This window comes from Ornithorhynchus anatinus, chromosome 8 (assembly GCF_004115215.2).
Source record: "Ornithorhynchus anatinus isolate Pmale09 chromosome 8, mOrnAna1.pri.v4, whole genome shotgun sequence".
Taxonomy (NCBI): Eukaryota; Metazoa; Chordata; class Mammalia; order Monotremata; family Ornithorhynchidae; genus Ornithorhynchus; species Ornithorhynchus anatinus.
In genome coordinates this window covers 60,354,120-60,378,632 of record NC_041735.1, presented here as the reverse complement: position 1 = coordinate 60,378,632, position 24,513 = coordinate 60,354,120, and the positions used below count along the sequence as shown (strand labels likewise).

The window sequence follows — 24,513 nt, the reverse complement described above, 5'->3', positions numbered from 1 at the left end:
AGGTGATGGAATTACAAAGTGGATGATATGGTTTTCCCTGTTGAAACCAAAAATTCTTTTTCTGAATGATCTTCTCTACCATTTCCAACATTTCTCCAGAACTAAAAATGCAAATAAAAGCCATGCAGAGATGTCTTTGTCCATGACAGCAAGGTATTTTATTTACTGAGTCTGAAAATCCATTAACACATTCAATAAAAAAATTACAAAATAGGTATAAAAATCATAATTTACTCTTCAGAAATCGTAACACTCTGAGGCACCTCTCTAGGATTTAGCCCTGTTGCCTGTATTCACATCTAATCCATGAAGATAATAAAAACTGCCCAGGTGAAAGATGTTGAAGATGAGTTCTCAGCTCCCCAGATTTTTCCAAAATGTTTTCTGCAACTAGAATTCAATCGGGTATTCTTGGAGAATTTTTACAAACCCAACCTTCACCAACTTTCATCTGTCCCTAACAAGTGTTATCTTTCACCAAGTTAGCTTGTTGTAGTTGGGGAATTTATCTGTTATACTGATATACTGTACAATGCTCTGCACACAGGAAGTGCTCAATAAATACGACTCAAGTCTTGTCCATATGTGTGGGTGTGGTTAATATGACCAACACATGCCTAAGGTTCCATTCCGCATCATAGGCACATAATAGTCAGGAGGGCAAGGGGACGCCAAGGAAAAAAATGTGGGCCCTCATGCGTTGCTGATATCCCAGGTCATTCATGAACTCTCTGTCATGTGCCACTTGGAAAACTCAGGAGATAAAAGTTCCAGACCATATTTATGCAGCCTTGAGGAAGGATGTCTTCTAGGATGGGCTCAGAGTTAGCATCCATGGTTAAGATCTTAATAGAAATATTCCATCCTCATATAGTTTTAGCACAGTGATAGTTTCCATCATTCTCCCATCCTTTCTTGGGTCTTGAATGACAGGAACACTCAGAGAGCCGCCTTTTAAAATATCATTAAAAGTAGTTAAGAAGCAATAATCACTAGTAGTTGCCTTCTCGTTTAAAGGTACATGTGTGTTTTTTTCTTGAGGAACTTAAACTTTTCTCTGCAGGCACGAATGGAACATGCATTTATGCTTTACCTGATAGAGGAACTCAGTGACTGCAACGTTATGTGAAGGATCTAAAGTCATGTGGAACAGAAAGAACTCACGAATCCTGAGTCTTTGGCCCTCTACCCGAGCCTCCCATCATCTTTTCACAAGTGAGGTTCGATGGTTATGTGATGTGAAGAATAGGAACAAGGCTGAAGGTTTTAAAATGCCTGCGAATATGATTTGGATGAGGTTGTCCGAACAACAAAGACAATTCAGAAGTACACAGTTAACCCACTACAGTTAGGAAAATCCATTTGAAGATAAGCACACTGTGGGCAAGGCTTTGTATTGTACTCTTCCAAGTGCTTACTGCAGTGCTCTGCATATAGTTAGTACTCTTTAAATACCATTGATGATGATAATGAAGGATGGAAACAGAAAAATCTGCAGTGAAGTGGTGCTGATGGATTTAAGAGAAGCAGAGGGAAGGAATGCAGGCCGGGATGTTGGAGCTGAGACTCATAGACACCTTTGTTGCAGGATTAAACTCTTGCTCTTCCGTACATGACTGAAGCCACTTTTTTCACTTTTCCTCAGTTTTTCCCAAATGCAAAAATAAAGTGACTTTTAAAGGGTTAAAGTATACAGAGGTGGCATAAGGTGAACGTATTTGTCCCTAACTACTTTCGGCTGCCTAAAAAGATTTCCTTCCTTCAAAGTCTTATAAAAACGCAACTCCTGGATCATAAACGTCCTTCTTTAAGAGTTTATCTGGGTTTACAGATATGTTAATGAATTGGTCAGAAATGTCTGAGCGAAGCAAAACATCTCCATAGCAAAGTCCGGTTTGAGTCGTTGGATCCTCTTCTCTCCGATTTCCCATTCAACTAAAATAAATTCTGCCCTGGGACATGTGTACGTAACTTCCAGAGCAGACTGGGCTCTGATATCATCAAACATAAATACTGGCCGCTTTAAGGATTGTTCTTAAACCACAATTCAGCACTCCATCTGCCAGCTTTTTCAGATTTGTTCAAAGTTAAACTTTGCTCTTCTAACACTGACTGAAACATTTTTATTTATTTGTTTTATTAGCCAAAAGATCATCATTTCTTTTGTAAACTCTCTTGCCTCTATGACTTAGCCAAAAATATAAGCCCTCAGTCAGAAAGCATGCGTCCCACAATCCATTACCTGTGATTGGTGAATCTTTTTTGGACAGGCAGGGAATATGATTATTCCTGATGGCATCTTCTGGGCCCAAAATAATATAAACATTGGCAGATGATTAAGAGAAAGCTGATGAATACATCTCAATAAACACTGGCCTGCTCTGTCAACATCAGGTTCATAGATGGAATTTACATTCTCTTCTCTTTCACAATGTAAACATGATATTCTGGGCAACATCTGGAGAGAGTTTAGAAACAATATATACCATGGATATCTGTGTGTCTTGGATGAATTTGCTTGCGAGGGAAGTGGCAGAGCTTTCTGGATGTTTCAAAGCAACTGGAGGTGACTGTAGCTCCTTCCGGATTAACTCCATTCCTAGGTTGAGTTCGTTCCCCTGTTAGAAAACTAAGACGTCTGATGCCGATTTCCAGATTTTAAGGGAAGCAGGCAGGTTCTAAGGCATGGATAAGATTTTAAAGGGATTAGAGATTGGTACCAGCTTCAGGCCCCCGCCTGAGATCAGATAGCTGACTTTCTCTAAAGACAGATTTTTTTTTTTTACTGTCTCTTGTGGTCTCCCAGAAGGCGGTCAATGGGAGCAGTAGAGGAATGGCACAGGAGAGCTTCTTAGGCCTCATCTGATTTCTCAGTGTTTGTGTCATTTCTGTCCAGCCCTTTCTCTTGCCCTGTTCTCTAGGCTATGGAGAGAAGGGTTTCCTGGCTCCAGTTTCAAGAGTTAATCTTCACTCTGGGCAATGCAACAATAGCTTCTGAGAAGTGGAGAGAGTTTCTCCTGTTTGTTCCTGTATAAAGAGACTGCTTTCCACGCCACCTGGAAGTTCATTTGATCTACAAATGAACCCCTTCTTTTCTGCTTATGCCTCTGTTCTGTAGCCTGCAGCTGGGAAGGAGGCAGGCGGGTTCTCTTCAGATCCACAAAAGCAGCAACTTTGTAAAAAATGGATCCTGTTTCCTATCATTCTTCTTCCAAAGATGAGTTTTAATTCTCCATAATGGGGAAGGCATTTGCTCTCAAAACCTCCATACAGTTCACTAGGATCAGTGCCCCAGTTAATTCTCGCCACTGCTTCGTCACGGGGTTTTTCATTTTATCCAAAGCCGACTGCAGATCTCGTAACACATCCCGGTAACTGTCTCCATAGTGAGCTCCCCACGTGTACAGAAAATCGTATGCAGGCTTCCACATCATCTGCAAGTAAAAATTTAGACTCAGTCTCTGTGTTTTAAAGCTTAAGATCTAGTAAGGAAAAAAGAAAACTTGGCTGAGCTAAGGAGAGACTTAGCCTACACAGAGGCTGCTTAAATTTCAGGTCCTACTGCGTTTCGGTGCTTTGAGAAATATGGAATTCCAAAACGTTATAATGCAATTAGGAACAAGTTTATATTTGCATAATACATTCACACAACTTAATTCATTGAGATTATGCGATTTGAAATAATTATCTGACTGAAAACTGTTTTGCACAAGAGGTTTAGATGTAACAATGGAGCAGCCTTAAGATATTACATAATGAATAATTTTAATAGGCGGCTTATGAAATGTGCTGCATCCGTTAATGACATACACTCAGTTGCAGGCAGTCCACTCTATATATTAATAAGGTGCTTTAAAGGTACTTAACATTTCAAATTTAGTTTATTCAAAGAATTCAGCAAAGATAAATCTTCAGCTAAGCCATCAGGTCAAAATGAAAGCAGACCTTTAATTTCATAACAAACAACTGAGCAGTGCATTTTATTACACTGGGGAATGTAAAATCAACATTGAAAACCCTCCCTCCAGTGTGCTTTCACTAAGCACCTACCAAACCAATGACATCACTGTTTCCATAGAAACAGATTTACGTCAAAGAAGAACTTCACACACGCTTAGTATGTAATGGTAACCAAGGCAACCTGACTTAAAGCAAGGGTAGAAACAAAGGCAGACCAAATTTGACAAATTATAAAATATGAAAGAAATTCAAAATACATCCACTCCAAGTAAAATATATATATATATGTATACATATATGTTGAACCCATATTCATGAGAATGGGCCTCTGGGGTTTATTACTGTTTTTAGTTTGTAATCTCCAGCCTAACACACTTGTGATTGAGACACCTAAGAAAGAATCACTGTAAATCTGTGGAATCAAAATCAGGCAAGATTAGCAGGTGCACCCATTAAGTGAGATGGTCATAAATCTCCCAATCTCAAAATCTACATTTCTATAAGCCCTAGATTTTAATCAGCTGATGTATTTACCTACTAAATTAAAGCTTTGTAGTTATAATAAAACACACCAGGAGCTTGACAATTAAAATCCAGTGACAGAAGGAGAGAATTGACCAGAGGACTGCAGTGCAGAATGCTGGGTAGGATTGGGGGTTGAGAACTGGCCACTGAAAATCTGGAAGCATTCCTTGATTAGAGTGGGCACAAATCCTTCCAATACATCAGCACTTCTACCCATAATTATTTATATATTCTCTTATTTAACCCCTTCTCCAGCTTTTTTTCTGTAAATATTTTGTGCCTGATTCCTCTGTTAGATTGTAAACTCCTTAAAGCCAGAGATCTTATCTTTACTGCATCAATCAAGGTATTTATTGAGCACTTACTGTGTGCAGAGCACTATTCTAAGCACTTGGGAGAGTATAATACAAGAATAAACAAATAAATTCCCTGCCCACAATGAGCTTACAGTCTAGAGGGGAGAGACAGACATTAATATAAATAAATTACAGATATGTACTTAAGTGCTGTCGGGTTGGGAGCGGGTAAGAACAAAGTGAAAAGCCAGAGTGATGCAGAAGGGAGTGGAAGAAGAGAAAAGGGAGGCTTAGTCCAGGAAGGCCTCTTGGAAGAGATGTGCCTTCGATAAGAAGAGTTGGGGAGAGCTGGGGAGTTGGGGAGAGTTGGATTTGAGGGAGGGTATTTCAGGTCAGAGGTAGGATGTGGGCGAGGGGCTGGTGGCGAGATAGACAAGATCAAGCCTCCGTGAGAAGGTTAGCATTAAAGAAGCAAAGTGCGCAGGCTGGATTGTAGAAGGAGAGAAGCGAGGAGAGATAGGAGGGGGCAAGGTGATGGAGTGCTTTAAACCCAGTGGTGAGGAGTTTTTGTTTGATCTGGAGGTGGATGAGCAACCACTGGAGTTTTTTGAGGAGCGGCATGATACGTCCTGAACTTTTCTGTAGAAGAATGATCTGGGCAGCAGAGTGAAGTATGGACTGGGGTGGGGAGAGACAGGAGGCTGGGAGATCAGCAAGGAGGCTGATGCAGTAATACAGGCAAGAAAGGATGAGTGATTGTATTAACGTGGTAACAGTTGGGATGGAAAGGAAAGGGCAGATTTTTGCTATGTTGTGACGGTGGCTCTGACGGGATTTAGTGATGGAAAGAATATGCTGAATGAGAGAGAGGAGTTGAGGATAACACTAAGTTTATGGGCTTGAGGGACAGAAAGGATGGTGGTGCTGTCTAAAGTGATGGGAAAGTCAGGAGGAGGACAGGTACTCGCCCAAGTGCTTAGTACAGTGCTTAGCACATCAAATGATTGTATTTTCTGAATGCTTACTGTGTGCAGAGCACTGTATTTACTGCTTGGGAGAATACAATATAATAGAGTTGGTGGACACATTCCCTGCCCACAGTGAACTTACGGTCTAGAGGACTGACACAGTTAATGCTCAATAAATATGATTGATTGACTGAGGGGAACACAGAAAATAATGTGAATAAATAATTTATCATATGTAATTTAGACATGCATAATCTGTATGATAATATAATGTATAATAACAACATGTATAATAATATAAGTGCTGGAGGCTGAGGGTGGGATGAATATCAAATGTCCAAGTGTCACTGACCTATGTGCAAAGATCACACAGAAGGAAGAGAGAGCTTAATCAGGGAAGACCTCCTGTAGGAGATGTGATCTTAATAAGGCTTTGAAGGTGGGGAGAGTGGTGGTCTGGCAAATATGGAAGAGGAGAGAGTTCCAGTCCAGAGGGAGGATATGGGAAAGGGGTCAGCAGTGAGGTAAATGAGGTAGATGAGGGGGCAAGCTGGCACTAGAAGAAGCAAGTGTGCAGGCTGGGCTGAAGTAGGAGGAGTCAGGTAAGATAGGAGGGGGCTAGCTGACTGTACTCTACTAAGTGCTTAGCACAAGTCTCTGCATACAGTTGTTGCTCAATAACTGACTCCCTGTCCTGTGCTCTTTCCATTAGGCCTCCTGGTCCTGAATGATTCTGCTGCTGCCTCAGCCTCCAGCCCTGATCTGTCCAGCTTCTGCAAGGAACAATGAAGGGAGGATGGAAGATCATGGCATCCTCCTGAAAGGTTATGGGTAGAGAGGGTCTTGACAGTACAACATGGCCTAGTCTAATAACACTCTGACCTCTCAGACTAGCATTCCATGGGTTTTCTTGGCTGAAACCTTCTGAAGGGCTCACCTAGGTCTGTATACTGCTTGCTTAATAAATACCACGATTATTAGCATAGGAAGACCCTTCTCAATTGGATAACTATAAATAAGCCACCCAGCCCATCCGTCACAAAGGCACAACTTTCCCAACATGCTTTCTCTTCCAAGGCACTGTGCCACTCTGCAGGAGGGAATTGGTAGGCTTACGGGTTTTTTCAAAAATATTTCATTTCATGGGCTGGTCATGAATATGATTTCTCAGGAGCACAGGTTTGTTAAGCAAACAAATGCAAACTATACCATGCGGGTCCATTTCCACCTGGAACAAGACACAAATAAGGCTTGACAAGAAAATCAAGCTCAGCAATGAAGTGACAATACTTCTGTAAGGGTGATGGCCCTTAATGATGTGAAAGTGTCAGGATGTGACATGATCCATCAGAATCACACACACCTCCGACAACACAGCCCTGGGGCCTGAATTTCCTCAGGCTGTCGTTGTTCATTTCCATCATATTCCACTTCACTGTGACACTGATAGTACCGCATACCGTGGCGGCAAAACACAGGATCGGAAAGTCGACTTCGGGTCCAGCCGAAGGGTGGGCGCGAACACCACTTGCCCCTAAGCACTTATGTACATATCTCTAATTTTATTTATCACTTTGCTCTTCCCCCTCTCCCAGCCCCAAAGCACTTATTTACATATCTGTAATTTTATGTATTGGTATTGATGTCTGTCTCCCCCAGTCTAGACTGTGAGCTCTTTGTGGGCACAGAATGTCACTGTTTATTGTGTTATTGCTTTATTGTAATTTCCAAAGTGCTCCAGTACTTGGGAAACAGTACTGCACACAGTAAGTGCTCAATAAATATGACTGAGTGAAGAATGAAGTGCAAAATTGAAAGACAAGAAGTGCAGGACGGCAAACTCATACAGATAGTCTGCCAATAATATTCAACTGAATAGTCAGTTAAAATTGTAGAATTTATAAATGATATAAATGTTTTCCTTTAGTCTAGCCTCCAGATAACCGAGGATAGTTGAAAGGGTAAAAGAGTGATAGAAAAGTAATAAATATGGTACAAAGGGACAAAAAAGAGGGTGAAAAATGCTAAGGAGCAATTGACAGTACAGTGAGATTCAGAAACACTTCAGATTTCCAAATTTAGAAGGCTTTGTTACCAGTCAGTATAAAATCATATGATAATGTACAAGATAATAAAGCACAAAATGAATTTTGCATTCAGGTTACAGTATTAAATTCAATGACTTTTTCCTCAGAAGACAGGAATAGCAATGAAGGTAATTGGTTTTAGCTACTTTTAGATAATTACATTTTGCTCCATTTAGAGATTAATTAGTCTACCTTTATTCTTCATAAACAATTGAATTAAAGTTTTAAATTTCCTGGCTATGGAACTGTGATTTAGGAATAAACATGTTTTATTACTGATCCGTGTATTTATTCATACTTAAAACACCTCTTTAACAATATTCATTTTGTTGCCAACTGCATTTCATCAGAGTCCACTCTTCCTAACCAATTTTTCAGCTTTATTCCTTTGTTCATCTATTCCATTCTGACATACTATGCTATGACTCATTGTATCGTTATATTCTTGTGCTTCCTCCAGTTCCCTCTATTTGTACCTAATGTTTATCTGTCCATCTCCCCCATTAGACCTCAAGACCCCCAAGGGCAGCAAACTGTGTCTCATTCTTCTGGTGTACCCTCCCACTTAGTGCAGTGTTCATTGCACAGCATGCGATCAATAAATCCCACTAACTGACTGATAAATTTAGTGCACCACTTTTACCCATGTGTAAAAACCCTAATCCAATTGCCTGTTTCTTTTTTGCAGGAACTTTGTATTCAATCACACAAACAAATGACACTGGGAGGAGCTCCTAACCTTAGCTCTATGCCTAACCTTAGCAATATCCTTGTCTAGGGAAGCAGCGTGGCTCAGTGGAAAGAGCCTGGGCTTCGGAGTCAGGGGTCATGGGTTCGACTCCTGGCACTGCCGCTTGTCAGCTGTGTGACTGTGGGCGAGTCACTTAACTTCTCTGTGCCTCAGTTACCTCATCTGTAAAATGGGAATTAACTGTGGGCCTCACGTGGGACAACCTGATTACCCTGTATCTACCCCAGTGCTTAGAACAGTGCTCTGCACATAGTAAGCGCTTAACAAATACCAACATTATTAATATTATTATTATTATTGACTCCGTCATTCAACCCACATAGTCAATCCATCACTAAATCCCGTCGGTCCCACCTTCAGAACCTAGCTAAAATCTGCGCTTTCCTCCCCATCCAAACTGCTATCACAATTAACTACTGTGAGTTAATACAATCAGTCCATCCTATCCTGCCTGGATTACTGCATCAGCCTCCTTGCTGACCTCCCAGGCTCCTGACTCTCCCCACTCCAGTCCATGTTTCACTCTTCTGCCCAGATCATTTTTCTACAAAAACGTTCAGTGCATGTCACCCCGTTCCTCAAAGAACTCCAATGGTTTCCCATTCACCTCAATATCTAACAAAAATTCCTCACCATTGGCTTTAAAGCACTCCATCACCCTGGCTCCTCCTACCTCACCTTGTTTCTCTCCTTCTACAAAAGCCTGCACACTTTGCTCCTCTAGTGTTAACCTTCTCACTGTGCCTCTATTTTGCCTGTCTCACTACTGACCCTTCACCCACATCCTGTCTGAAATGCCCTCCCCTCCTGAAATCTAGCAGACAATTATTCTCCCAAATTTCAAAGACTTATTGAAGGCACATCTCCTCCAAGAGGCCTTCCCTGAATAAGACCCCCTTTCCTCTTCTCCCACTCCCCTTCTGCATATTCCTGACTTGCTCCCTTTGTTCTTCCCCCCTCCCAACCCCACAGCACTTAGGTACAAATCTGTAATTTTATTTATTTCTATTGATGTCTGTTTCCCCCATTTAGACTGTAAGGTCTGGGAAAGTCATGTATCTGTTTATTGTAGTACTGTACTCTCCCAAATGCTTAGAACAGTGCACTGCACAAAGTGCTCAATAAATACATGTGAATGAATGAATGAATGAATGAATATCTCAGTTGGGTTTCTTGGCCATGTAGTCCCAGGATGTTGCCTTGTGTCCTGGACATTCTCAAACTCAATCAATGAATCATATTTATTGACCACTTACTATGTGCAGAATACTGTAATGATAATAATAATGATAATTGTGGTATTTGTAAAGTGCTTACTATGTGCCGGGCACACTACTAAGCACTGGGGTGGATACAAGCAAATCAGGTTGAACACAGTCCCTGTCCTGCATGAAGCTCACAGTCTCAATCCCCATTTTACAGATGAGGTAACTGAGGCACAGAGAAGTGAAGGGACTTGTCCACGGTCACACCACAGAAAAGTGGCAGAGCTGAGATTAGAACCCAGATCCTTCTGACACCCGGGCCCAGGCTCTATCTATTAGGCCATGCCGCTTCTGTACTAAGCCCTTGGGAAAATACAATAAAATAATTGTACAGAAATCTTCCCTGCCCATAGTGAGCTTACAATCTAGAGGTGAGGAGGTTTGGGTTTTTCCAGTGTATAAGGATATATATAAGGATATATCCCCTTAGACTGTAAACCCATCAATGGGCAGGGATTGTCTCTATCTGTTGCCATATTGTACATTCCAAGCATTTAGTACAGTGCTCTGCACATAGTAAGCAGCAGCGTGGCTCAGTGGAAAGAGCACGGGCTTTGGAGTCAGAGGTCATGGGTTTGAATCCTGGCTCGGCCACTTGTCAGCTGTGTGACTTTGGGCAAGTCACTTAACTTCTCGGTGCCTCAGTTACTTCATCTGTAAAATGGGGATTAAGACTGTGAGCCCCATGTGGGACAACCTGATTCCCTTGTGTCTACCCCAGCGCTTAGAACAGTGCTTGGCACATAGTAAGTGCTTAACAAATACCAACATTATTATTATTAGTAGTAAATTCTCAATAAATATTATTGAATGAATGAATGAATGATCCAGAACTGTGACCAAACCTCAGATGGGAAGCTTTTAAAGACTCATTGTAATGGGCTGTCTCAGGAAAACTGAGTGAATGGTCATACAGGAAGTTGTCCCAAGTCTGGGGGGGGCAGACCTGCACCCTAACATAGGCTAAGTCCCTCCATTCCTCACCTCCCTCTCTTGCCATAAATATCCCAGCCAAATCTGGCATCTTTTCTTTTCTCTTTTGTTCATTCTACTTACAGATTCCTATCACGACCATTTTTGTCTTCTAGGTTTCTTTCTAGTGGCATCCTGATAACCCCCATCTTGAATCATCTCATTTCTGCTGCTCAATTCATTGTGCTGTGGCATTCCCTCAGAGAAGCTGCCACAAAGAAAACTCCAATTCTAATGCTTTTCTACCAACCACCATCTATTCACTGACCCTGAAATAGTAGTAATGGTAATAATCGTAATGATGCTGTTAATAATAATTATGGTATTTAGGTGCTTATGATGTATCCAGCACTGTTCTAAGATCGGATCAGATCAGACAGTCCCTGATCCACACGCGGCTCAAAATCTTAGTAGGAAAAAGAACAGGTATTGAATCTCCATTTTACAAAATACAGACCTGAGGCACAGAGCAGTTGAGTGATTTTCCCAAAGTCACACAATAGGCATGTGGTGGAGCAGGGATTAAAACCCAGGTCCTCTGACTCCCAGGCCTGTGCTCTTTCCACTAGACCATTTTGAGTTTTCTTTTGAAGTATTCAGTTTGGTCTATTAAAGCTTTGGTAGGTTTGTTCCTAGCAGGGCAAATCACTTTCAGAACTGTGCACTCAACATTAATTACCAGTGTCAGTGGAAACTGGGAAAATACCTCAAGACTCTCAATTTCTTATAGGCAGGGAATGTGTCTATTAAATCCATGTACTGAACTTTCCCAAGTGCTTAGTACAGTATTTAGTAAGTGCTCAATAAATACCACTGATTTGCCATCCATAGAACATCCCCTTACCGTGCCTTAGTAGTTTGTATGACAAACTTAGCTGGGGTGCCTTTGAAGGACTTCGGTTCTCCACAACACTAGCCCTCTCAGTCCTGCAGCACTATGTGGCTGCAGAGAAATGGCCAGAAATACCTAGGTTGAAACAGTATTCTCCCAGCCATAGCAGTACCAAGAGGAGAGGATTAAATTCCACCACCCCTTAATGCATGACTTGATTTTGCCTCCAGTGAGATGACTCTAGAGACCCTTGTGGGGCAAGGGGTGTCCCTGAAGCCAATCAACAGTTCTCTCTCTATTCCTCCTAATCCTCCAACGCTTGTCCATATCTCCCCAAATCAAACAGAAGCTCCTTACCATCAGTTCTAAGGCACTCAATCAGCTCGCTCCCCGTTACTTCTCCTCACTGATCTCCTACTGCACATTCTGCTTTCCTAATACCAGCCTTCTCACAGCCTATCTTCCTCAGCCTCTCTTGGCCTGGATCTACCTCCCGTTTCACATCCAACAGACCACTACTCTCCCCATCTTCAAAGCCCCACTAAAATCACATCTTCCGCACAACCATCTTCTGACTAACCTCTCATCTCCCCACCGCATTTTCACCCTCTATACATCACCTATGCATTTGAGTCCTCGGTCCCTAAGCACTCAGGTATTCCCGGCCCCTCCTCCCCCAACGGCACCTATGTACATTCCTTTGAACTCTGTTGCTTCCCCTGACTCGTAATTTATCTTAGTGTCTGTCTCCCCTGATGCGTTGCAAACTTTCTGTGGACAGGGATCCTGTCTAGTAACTGTAATGAAAGCACTTATTAAGTGTTCTGACCGCAGTAAGTGTTTAACAGATGTTGTTGATCAATTGATATCTTCTATAAGAAAAGTAGGTGAAGTCTCAAACACTTTCCCTCTTTTTCTTCTTACCGCCTCTCCCTTTCCTCCAGTTTCCCATTGACTCAATGACTCAAAAGAAATAGTTGCAGAAGTTATACATTTCTCAAGAATCAATGGATGGTATTTACTCAGAGCACTGTACTATGTGCTTGGGAGAGTATGATACAAAAACGTTATAGACACATTTTAGGCCCAAAATGAGTGTAACATCTAGAATAAAACTATAATGCTGCCAGGTTGGTTTTTTTGTTTTTGGTTGTTTTTTTTTTAATAGAGAGGGGCTAGATTTACAGGCCTAATGCCTAGGTGTCGGGGGAGACCAGGATACGTATGGCTCTCAAAGGGCTTCTATCCTGTTCTGTGGTGCACGGGAGATTGTGTCTTGGAAGTGTTTCAATTGGTTATGGTGGTGGGAAATTTCAGTCTTACCTCTAGAGCAACTTGACCAGCTCTGCCTTGATGGGGAACTTCATACGCTTCAATCTGTTGTTTAGTGAGGCGGGCTAACTTTTCTGCCAGTTCCCTCCAGCACTTCCCAAGTTTGACAGCTGAAGTTAGAATCACAGTATCTTGGATAAGATGTGCCACTAACCCTTGGCAATCCATCTTCAGCAGTGCCTGTAGTGACAATTATATGGTAGAACCTTTTATCAGCTGAAGAGCAAATAATTAGTACTTGATCTTATATATAAAACATCACCATCCTCATTTAAAGAATAATGTATTAAACTGCTTTCCATGAAAAAAAGCCCCTGAGCAGCTAAAATAATGTAATAAGCTTATTTGCCCACATTAATCTTTTATTTACAAAATGAAATTTTTTTTGAGCATAAGCACTCTTGAGAAGAATAGAACATGCCTAGCTTCCTGGTGGGTAAGGTTTATTCTTTTAAAATCTGCTGCCTTAGTCAGTCAGTCAGATTGTCAATCACATTTATTGTGTGTGTGCAGAGCACTGTAATAGTAATAATCCGCTCAACTGTATATATTTTCGTTACCCTATTTATTTTGTTAATGAATTGTACATCGCCTTGATTCTATTTAGTTGCCATTGTTTTTACAAGATGTTCTTCCCCTTGATGCTGTTTATTGCCATTGTTCTTGTCTGTCCGTCTTCCCCGATTAGACTGTAAGCCCGTCAAACGGCAGGGACTGTCTCTATCTGTTGCCGACTTGTTCATCCCAAGCGCTTAGTACAGTGCTCTGCACATAGTAAGCGCTCAATAAATACTATTGAATGAATGAATAATAAATAAAGCATTTGTTAAGTGCTTACTATGTGCCAGATACTGTATTAAGCACTTGGGAAAGTCCAATATATCAATAAACAGAGACACTGCCTACCTACAGTGAGCAAACAGTCTAGAGTTGTGCCGTGATTTCCTGAAGACACTAATGGACTACTTCTGGATGGTTTTCAACATAAGAAATGACACAGGTCTTTTGGCTTCTCTGGGTTTGTACTGAAACAGTAGGGATTACATGCCCCTTTCCCAAGATAATCATAACATGAAAGATGGCATGTGTTTCAGTGCTATGTACCAAGCACTGTAGTACACTTTGGGGGAGATAGAAACTCTTTCAGGCTGGCTCTGTCTCCCGCCTTTAGCCTCTCCTCCAGGAGATGGGTGTTGAGTGGGCAGAAATTTCGGCTGCAAGCGCAGGGAGTTTCTGAAAACTGATCTTCATCCTGTCTTCCCACTCCTTCTGGTGCCTGTGGTTAGGGCGGACTCCACTTAAATGTGCTGGAAGCTGCCTACAGTTTAATTGATTCCTTCCCTCCAAGGGAGGAGGATGAGGATGAGACACGGAGCCAGCCACCCGCCCTCACTCACTCCCATGATTTTCTATTTTCCTTGTTTAACTTCCAGATAACGTGGCCTTTTCATACTTTACTCAGTTAATCCTTGTGAGGGAATGAGACAGAATTTATATACTCCCAAGCACTTAGTACAGTGGTCTGAACACAGTAAGCACTCAATAAATACCAGTGATTGATCGATCGATTGATCAGGTTACATCTGGCCTCTAACTTACTTTCCATGCCCAGCAGCCTGGACCAAAAGAGTTAATGTCCTTCTGAGGATAGGCCTGATACTAACTGGTGGGACCCGAACTCTATAATCAGTCATGGAATAACCAAAGCTCTACTCCTTCTAGGCCACTGTCTATTCCAGAAATCATCCATTTTCAAGCTGTAGCAGGATAACATATTTGTGTAACATTTTTAAGGGGGTAAGTGTATGGGGAGTTAAATAGATAATTCAAATCAGGAACCACCACACTGTAAATATGATGACTTAGGATGTAGGAAATGAGAAAACCCAGGAAATGTTCACATTTAATCCATTCATTGATGCCTTCACAATGGTGCCCTCAATGCTAAAGAAGTAAACCAGATTACTGAATCAAGAGTAACCTTTTAGGACATGTCAGATAACCCATAATTCTATAAAAACCACTCCTTCAGAGAACTTAGAGAACTTAAACTTTTGATGTTTGCAATCTACCTCTACCATAACTCTGAATGGCAGTCGATATCATTCATTAAAAATCCTTCTACACCAGGGGAGTCAAAGGCACAGAATTCAATATGGACTGGTTGAGTTTGAGATTCACTGGGAAGTCATATTTGTAACCAAAACTTTTCGGTCAGTGCTAAGCACTTAGTACTGTGCTAATTGCTTTGTATAGTGCCCTGCACACAGTAAGCGCTCAATAAGTACGATCAAATGAATCATCATAATGCATCTTGCCTGCTCTAGGGAACCCCCGGAGACTCCCCTCAAATGATACCTTAAGGAAGAGAAAATGGGTAAGTATGGCCTAGTGGAAAGAAAATGGGCCTGGGAGTCAGAATACTTGGGTTCAAATTTCAGCTCTACCAATGTTATGCTCTGTGAACTTAGATAAGTCACTTAAACCGCTCTGTGCCTCAGTTTCCTTTTCTGCAAAATGATGGTGGGGGTGGGGAGTAGCTATTCTGTCTACTTCTGAGATTGTGACCCCCCTGTGGGACAAGGACTGGATCCAATCTGATTGCCTTTTATCTGTCTTAGGTCGTGGTCAACACTTAATGTCATATTCACTTATTAATCTCCCAAAGAATTATGACTGAGTCCTCACCTCAGAAGCTGATGTAGCACAATCCTGCCTGAAACAAGAGCGTCCATGAGCTTGGTAAAAACCCTTTGTTTGGGCTTATTAGTATTTGCATTAGTATGTGCAGTCTTCAGACTGTAAACTTGTTATGGGCAGGGAACTTATCTCCTAATTCTCTTGTACTACCCCAAGCACTTAGTACAGTACTCTGCTCAGAGTCAGCACTCAATAAATGTAACTGATTGACTGATTGATTTGTTCCTGGTTGTGAATTCTTTTAGATTTTTATGAAAATGATTCTGTTTTTAGTAGATTACCTTCCTTGACAAGGTGCCAGTTCTGGTAACTTTCCTAGGAAAGCACATCTCGGGGTCTTGGCTACATTCACTATGTTTGAAATGCCCTTGTTTCATAACCAGCAGGCTCCCAGGAGGAGAGGATTTAAGGGTGCATATGATTTACAGATTCCCCAAATGTAGTTTCTGCCACTCCCGATTGACAGATGACCGTGATTTAAATATCATTCAAGAGTGAAACGGGGGTCACTCTGGTTTGCTAGTCTGCGGTTATTTACCTTCTCACTGTGGAATTTACTCTGATGCCCTAAGAGCTGGTCAAAGACTTGAGGCAAGGAGAGAAAAACTCTCAAGTGTCATGTGCTTGCTATGAGACATAGAGAATCTCTCTTCCGTCTTCCAAACGGGATCCCCAAAGGGCCATCTTCGGGGAAAAACACAATTGAGAACCTTAAAATCAAGGCACAATTTGTAATGGCCTTATAGGGAAACTAAATGTTTGCTGGAAAATGGCATCATATTTAATTTGGTTACTACTGAAAAATCACCCTAGCAGGGATATAATTATCCTCTTTCATCATCTTTTTCTTGCATTTTAAAATTGATGCTTCTAAATTAATAATGTCATTCCTTCCCCGGGCCAAATGAATGAATAAAGTAATACTTACAACAACAAGCTCATAGAGAAATCTCCTCTTATTTCTGTCCGCGTGGCAGTCTTCCTTCAGCTTCTTCACAACATAGGCAACTCTATCTGACTCTTTGTCCACTTGGATCTGATCAAAATCTTCCAGTGACAGATGGGAATATCCTAGAGCATCAGCTAAGGCTTTCCAGTCGTAAACTTTCTCCGACACCAACGTCAAGACTGCTGAATAGATGTACGTCAGTTTCTTAAAGGGAAAGGCCATTTGTTCGAGAAGTTTCTTGGAGGTGAATGAGCAGTCGACCATGCTCATCACTTGTTCCTTCGAAATCACTTTCACATTTTTGTGGTGCACGAGGCCAATCCTTCCTCTGAGAACCCCGACAAACCATTCCTTGATTTTGGTTTGTCCGATGGCTTTCACTTTGCCTCCTCCAAGAAGGGCTATCGTGTCCCCTTTGAAATACTCGAGTAAGTAGTCCACCTTACTCTGACGTAGCACCGTCTTGAGAGTCACAGCGTAGTGGGCAAAACTCAAACTTCTGTCCTGAAACCTGGGGTATTTAATGACTGTGGGCAGTGGCAGAGGAGCAGATTTGATCTCTTTCCTTTTCTGCAGATGATTCCGTGTTTCGGGGAACCTAAGCAACTTGGGGGCCGGATCAGGTGTTGTGATGTAGAACTGCGTCACTGGGCTGTGGTTTCGACCCTCGATCTGGACGAGAAAAACGAACAAATGCCTTCCCCCTCGTCCCACGGTACAGAACGGAAATTGCCGGTGGACCACTTCCCCTGCTTTCAACTGCTCTTCTTTAATTTCTTTCCGTTGGTCTTCCGTCTTCACCTCAAAATCAGGATCACGAGATAGCAGCACAACACTAAGGTCCTGTGGTCTGTCGAGGACAAATTTATGCTTCCCCCAGAGCTGAAACACGACCGGGGATGTGTTCTTTCCACCCCTTTTGATATCATAAATTGTGAGTTTCCCAGGCATGTAGTTATGTCCACAAGCTGTAAAAACTGCCGTAAAACTGGGATGAATATATTTGGGCCCATAAATTCCAACGGAGATGGTCCTCTGGATATAATCCCAAACCGTGGTAGCCGGGGATGTGATGGCTTTAGCCTGCACTACCGCCACCAGGTAACTCACCCGACTCAGGTCAGTTAATTTCACCTGGACTGTATCTTGGTAAACGTAACAGTTGTTCAGGACTCTGAAAGGCCCACCTTTGTGGCAGCTGTGCAAACACACGATCTCCGTCATGACTTGGCTGAAGGGATCCGCCTTCACTTCGGCGGCAATCTTCATTTCCAGAAGAATGGCTTCCGTGGTGTTGAGGTTACTCAACGTGACTTCTAACAGGGGGCTCACGGTGCACGAATGATCGTGGTTGAGGGATGGCGGAGCCTCAAGGAAAGCTCTCAAGGCTACCTCTTGGAACTCCCCGGCTGCTACGTGTCCCTGAGGCACGTGGACAGTGATGTCCGACTCGGGGAGCTGGACTGAGCCTCCTTCGTGGTCTAGCCTGCAGACGGTGAGGGTGTCTGTAGCTTGGGTCTGTGCCCACCCTGGGCTCTGACTCATCGTCCCTAAATCCAAACAGGAGCGGGCCAGCTGCCGGTGACTTAACCACGCCATCTTGTAGGCCTCGCGGTCATTTTGAAGCCACTCCATGTCATGAGCTAGGATCTCATTAGAGCCTCCTGGGCTCTCGGGATCATAGTTCTGACTATCTAAAATATCTAGAATCTCCGAAACGCTTTTGGACCTCCCACATTTCCTTGCTGAGGGCTTCCTTTGCAAGTCATGAGTACCTAGGTCTTCACCTGATGAATCAAAAGAACTTCCACAGTCTGCTTCCCTAAAGAAAAGCAAAGGATCTTCTTTCAAGATGGAAACGTTCATGTCCCTCTTTTCGTTGTTCCTTAACTGGGCAATGTCATCTAAGAATGGATTAGAAGCTGAGAGTTCTTCCCTGAAGGGATTGGTAGATTCGTAAATACGACCATCATTCTGGGTAAATATATCAGACCAGTTAACACATAAGTCTTCTTGTCCTCCTAGTTTATGTGAAAAAGAGAAAGAAAGGTGAGTCAACATTCTGAAAAGCATGCAAGAACTTTTTTAATGGCATTTGCTTAATATGTATCAAGTACTGTGGTAAGCACTGGGGCAGATACGGGATAATCCTAGTCTTAGCCTTTCACTTCCAAGCAATCCAGAACCTTTGTTGTGGTTTGCCTACGTGAAATTGAGCTCTTTATTTTACACTTTCCAAGAAAACTTCAAGAAAGAAAAAAATATGTCTTTGACTCAAGTATGGCAAGTAATATGGCCCTGCTCTATTCTGTATTAATATAACGTTCTTTAGCATGAATAAAGGTGAATCACTGTTTCCAGGCACAGGCATTTTTCCTTTTTCAGTAAACATTTTAACACCATATATTCCCCACAAAAAAAAAAAACTTCCACTAGCTCAATCAATTAATGGCATCTGTTGAGCATTTACTCTGTGCAGGGTACTGTGCTAAGAATTAAGGAGAAAGTACAATGCAACAGAGTTGGTAGATGGCAAGAAGCTTACATTCTAGAGGGAAAGGCAGACAAAATAGATTAGGGATAGTGGAAATAAGGTATAAGAATATGTGCATATGTATTGCAGGGCTGGGGTGAGTTAGTCTTTCAAGTTTTTGGAACATAGCTCTCTTCACAGGCTGTATTAATTGAAAGAGATTCAGTATTTTTGAGGGACGTATGCTATGATCTAGAACAGTGTTTACAATAATACTGAATGGGAGATTATTCCATGCAATCTAGTGCCGAAGAAGGGTTTGAGTAAGGTTAACTCAATCTTTCAAGAGCACCGAGTTTGTGAGTTTTGCAGGCCCAGGAAAATGGATTTTAAGATATAAGCAAAACAGCTCCCAGGAAGAACACATAACTGAAAAATTGGTGTTTGATCTTAATAAGAAATGCCACCCTTCAAATTAAATCCAATTCTCCCTTCCTAGAATGTAAGCTTCTCAATCACTGATACTTACTGAGTGCTTACTGTGTGCAGAACACTGTACTAAGCGCTTAGGAGAATGCAACACAACAGAGTTGGTAGACACATTCCCTGCCCACAAGGAGGTTATGATCTAGTGTGGCAGGGATCATATCTATTAACTCTATTGTACTCTCCCAAGCACTTAATAAAGTGTCCTGCCCACAGTAAGTGCTCAGTAAGAACTTCTGACTGACTGATTGAAACGAGCTCAATTCGAAATGGTGAGCCTTTGAAGTTTAAGTTTTGGAGATCAAAAATGAGGCTAGCTATGAGGAGAAATTTTGAATTTTTCATTTAATTTTCAGAAATTACAAAATTGTTTCATGAAGTGTTAAAAGTTCTCAACCTGTTATATTGCCATTTGTTGAAGGTTTTCTTTCATCTATGTCAATCAAATTTCCTTCTGATCTGCTGCGTGGAATGCCTCCCGACTTGTGGTGAATCCTTTCCTCTGCTGACATTTTTCCTCCTGGAAAACAAAAATTTTAATTTTGTAAGAATATAAATTCAAGTCAGCAAGGAAAATAAAGGGAAAGATATTTGGTAAACATTTATAAAAAGAGAAATTGTACCAGAAAATTCATCCCACTGAAACAAATATTTCTCCAAAGCCTAGGGTGCAGGGCTTTTATTTTATTTTATTTTTAAGCAGGGTGAAAATGGATGATCTGGATGAGAGCCACTAGGTGGTGCTGAGATACCTACGGAGTCATTAAGTTCATTAGGCAAAGTTGTTTAAAAGAGCTCCTGCCAATTCATCTCAGTTAGGAAACAATCCAATCAGGAATTAAACACTTTTCCAAGCCTCTTATGTTATTGGAAATCCACGCTGTTATTGACCACACGTCCTTTATAACAATAATAATAACTATTATTGAGGCACCATTGCCTAATGGTTATAGCATGGTCCTGGGTACCAGAAGAACCTGAGTTCTAATCCCTGCCCCGATTGTCTGTGGTGTCACTTAACTTCGGTCAAGTCACTTAATTTCCCTGTGCCTCAGTTACCTCATCTGTAAAGTGGGAATTAAGGCTGTGAGCCCCATGTGGGACATGGACTTTGTCCAACCTGATTAGAACAGTGCTTGACACATAGTGAGCGCAACACAAATACCATCATTATTAGTGTTAAACACTGACTGTGTATCGAGCACTATACTAATCACTGGAGAAGAGTCAAGATAATCAGGTAAGACACAGTCCCTGCCCTAGATGAAGCTCGTGGTCTAATTGGGGGGAAATCAAACTCCATTTGGCAGTAGGGGAAAAATGAGGCCCAGAGAAGTTGAGTGATTTGCCCAAGTGCTCACAGCAATTATGTTGTAGATCCAGGGGTAGAACCCAGGGTCTTCTGACTCCCAGACCCGTGTTCTTTCCACTAAGCCATGTTACTTCACTATGCTGATCTGTCTGCATCCAAAACCTGTTCAGCTGCAGCATGTAATTATGTCAGAAGAATGAGAAGAAGCGTGGCCTAGTGGAAAGAGCACAGGCTTGGGAGTCAGAAGGAGCTGGATTCTAATCCCAGCTTCACCTCTGGCCTGTGGTGTGACCTTGAGCAAGTCACTTGATTTTTCTAGGCCTTTGTTACCTCATTGGTAAAATGGAAAATAAGACTGTGAGCCCTATGTGGGCCAGGGACTGTCTTCCAACCTGATTAATTTGTACCTACCCCAGAACTCAGTACAGTGTCTGGCATATACTAAGCGCCTGACACTATAAAAAAAAGAATGCACATGTACACGTGCCCAAGCAGCATCAGAATGAGTTTACACCACAATCTAGGTTTTCCTTAATGAGTTGTTTCTCAAGAACGGGAACTCCACGTGAATTGGAAAACTGGATGTATTACAGAATGCTTACTTCCTAATCCTAGAATTGTCAAGACTTGTCCTCCACACATATTTTTCACCTTGGATCATGTTTCAGACCACTGAATATTGTACTGGCTTCTTCAGTCCAAGACTCAATCCATTTATGGTATTTTTTGAGCACTTGCTGCATGAAGAGCACTGTACCGATCACTTGGAAGAGTTCAGTAAAGCAAACATCAAGTCACAGAGTCGATCCTTTGAGGATCCTTACTGCTGACATCAAGGAAGCTGCAGCTTGCTTTCTTTTAAGCATTAGGAGGAGCAATAGAAGTAGCGCAGTTTACAGGGACAGGACACAATAAGTTATAGATGGTGGGTTTTGATATTCCTGACACTAAATATTTTTTCACTCCAGAAAGTTAACTAAGCAGTAATCTAAAATGGAAGAATAGGTAGAGGTAACTTCCTGAATACACAGATCACGCTGTATTTCAGTATTTAGATAAAGATAACGGCACATTATTATACAGCCATCTTACTTATAATATGAGGTTGCATTCTTTCAGAGCCCTGCATTAAGGGGCCACACATCTGACATCTTATGTGCATGTAGAAGCAGTGTGGCTTAGTGGATAGAGCATGGGCCTGGAAGTGATGTCATGGGTTCTAATCCTGGCTCTGCCACATGTCTGCTGTGTGACCTTGGGCAAGTCTCTTAACTTCTCTGGTCCTCAATTCCCTCATCTGCATAATAGGATTAGGAGTGTGAGCCCCAAGTGGGACAGGGACTGTGTCCAACCTGATTAACTTGCATCTATCCCAGCACTTAGAACAGTGCTTGGCACATAGTAAGCACAGAACAAGTACCATAATAATAATAGTAACTAGTATTTCATGTACACATCCATTTCTTCCAACACCACAGGCTGCCATATCCAGACGGCTAGATGCTGTTGGAAGAGTATTCCAGTCAGTCAGTATTTATTAAGCACTTACTTTGTGCAGAGCACTGTACTAAGCGATTGGGAGAGTACAATATAACATTATAATGGACACATTCCCTGCCAGCAATGAGCTTACAGTGTGCCCTAGCATTCTGTCCTAAATGTAGAGTGAAAACACATTTTCTAGCACTCCCACCCTTGGGCCAACCCAGCTGATTTCTGGGCCATCCGCAGAGCTGCATTTCGGGACTACTTTCCCCTCTGCCTAAGAGGGCCCTGATCTTATAGATTTGCATGAATGTCTATCTCCCCCAGTACACTGCAAGCTCTTTGTGGGCAGAGATCATGTCTACCAACACTATTGTACTGTACTCCCCCAAGCACTTAGTACAGTGTTCTGCACACAGTAAGCGCTCAGTAAATACCATTGGCTGGTTGATTTATTGAGTGTCCCTCAACTTCAAAAGGTAGGTCACTCTATGCTCTTCAGTTCTTTGGGCCTTCAAAGTCTCTCATGCCTCTCACCAAGCCTGGAAAGGACCACCCTCTGTCAGAAGGGTTTACAGGTACATTCATCATTCATGCATTTTCTGGATGTTCTATATGTCAATCAATCAATAGTATTTGAGTGCTTACTGTGTGCAGAACACTGTACTAAGCACTTGGGAGTATAGAATGTAGACACATTCTCTTTATGTCACTAAAAGCTGTAAGATTAAAAGCTCCTGAGGACAAGGGTTGGATCTGTTTGACTTCTTCTGTATGGCTCCTAGCTCAAAAAATAATAATAATAATAATGAATAATAATAATAATAATAAGTATTTCTAAAGTGCTATGTGTCACACACTGTTCCATGCAAGTTAATTATATTTGATACAGCCTCTGTCTCACATGGGCCTCTCAGGAGGGGGAGAACAGATATCCAATCCCCATGTTAGAAATGAGGAAACTGAGGCACAGAGAAATTAAATGACTTGCCCAAATGGCAGAGCTGAGTTTAAAATTTAGGTCCTCTCCTTCTCAGGCCTATGTGTAATAAATGTTTTGGGGGTGGTGTGGAAAAAGGCGGGCGGGGGGAAGAGGAGCCTGAGAGAAAGCAGATCCGTTGAGATACAAAAAGAACCAGTAAGAGAAGCTCCATACTTTACAAATGGGGAAAACATGGTGATTCTAAACTTAGAAAGGTGGACAAAGGGAACATCAGAAAAGCAGAACAACAGAGGATTAGAATATTTCAGAAGAGTTCTGAGGCAAGGTAGATTATTTGGCTTTCTCTCTGCCCGATAACATTAACATTAAGTAAAGAGGGGACAGGATTATGAGGGGGCTACCCTGCCCTACTTAACTCATGATGAGACAGCATGCTCCACAAGGGGAAGCACTCAGTTTTATACGTCTTTTGTCAATACCACTGCTCTCTGGGCCTACTATGGCACTGAACACAAAGTAGGAACTAAATAAATACTGATGGTGAAGAGGAGGAATTAACCATTAAGGATCAGTCCTTGTAGTATAAAGAGAACTGTTCAAACCCTGTCACGTTCTGTGACTCCAACAGAGTGGGTCAAAGTCAGGCTGCCTCCCTACGGATTCCTACTATTTCCTTTCCCTCTAGTGTGTTCCATCTGCTGAACATCCTTATTTTGGCAGGAGCGACAAAGCTTGGTCAGCAAGCACGCTTAACCATCAGCCAGACTACAGCCGGCCTCACTGTCACCGAATGGAACGCTTCATCAATTTCCCCATCCTCTCTGACAAAAACCTCGCCTAGACATGTGGCCAACAACCACCATATTTCATCTGCTTGACATTAGGATACCAGTGTGAATCATTGCTACATCATCTGGTTATGTGTTTTGCCTGACAGAGAAATCATTTAAATCCTCAGTAGCTATACAGTAATAGCAAGGTCCACATGTATTTACATCTTCTGGGGAAAGACAAAGAAGGACTAAATTTGAGAGGATTACCAAAGACCTAGAGCTAGGAAAACCCATCACAGTAACATGGCCAGGTAGAAATTTCCCCCCAATACACTTCTCAGGCTTCACCAAGTCTGGATTTAAATATTTCAAGATATAGAGCAGAGGCCTATTTAATGTCATGT

At 42.0% G+C, this 24,513-nt stretch overlaps 1 protein-coding gene across 1 annotated transcript; it reads right to left on the bottom strand.

Moving 5' to 3' along the window:
- Nucleotides 1-135: 135 nt before the first annotated feature.
- Nucleotides 136-20,110, bottom strand: MACC1 (MET transcriptional regulator MACC1). The gene is made up of 4 exons (XM_029070072.2): nt 19,994-20,110; nt 16,617-18,658; nt 12,980-13,168; nt 136-3,434 (listed from the first exon to the last, which is right to left on the bottom strand). Exons 1-4 carry the CDS (start codon nt 20,106-20,108, stop codon nt 3,225-3,227), a joined length of 2,556 nt encoding a protein of 851 aa, XP_028925905.1. The 5' UTR covers nt 20,109-20,110; the 3' UTR covers nt 136-3,224.
- Nucleotides 20,111-24,513: the final 4,403 nt, after the last annotated feature.

Excerpts from the sequence above, each read along its gene's own strand:
- MACC1 (XM_029070072.2), bottom strand. The coding sequence starts at position 20,108 with ATGTCAGCAGAGGAAAGGATTCACCACAAGTCGGGAGGCATTCCACGC. Across the intron at positions 18,659-19,993 it reads AACAAATGGCAATATAACAG|GAGGACAAGAAGACTTATGT; the intron begins GTTGAGAACTTT and ends CACATAAACTAG. Across the intron at positions 13,169-16,616 it reads TTCTCTATGAGCTTGTTGTT|GCACTGCTGAAGATGGATTG; the intron begins GTAAGTATTACT and ends TTGTCACTACAG.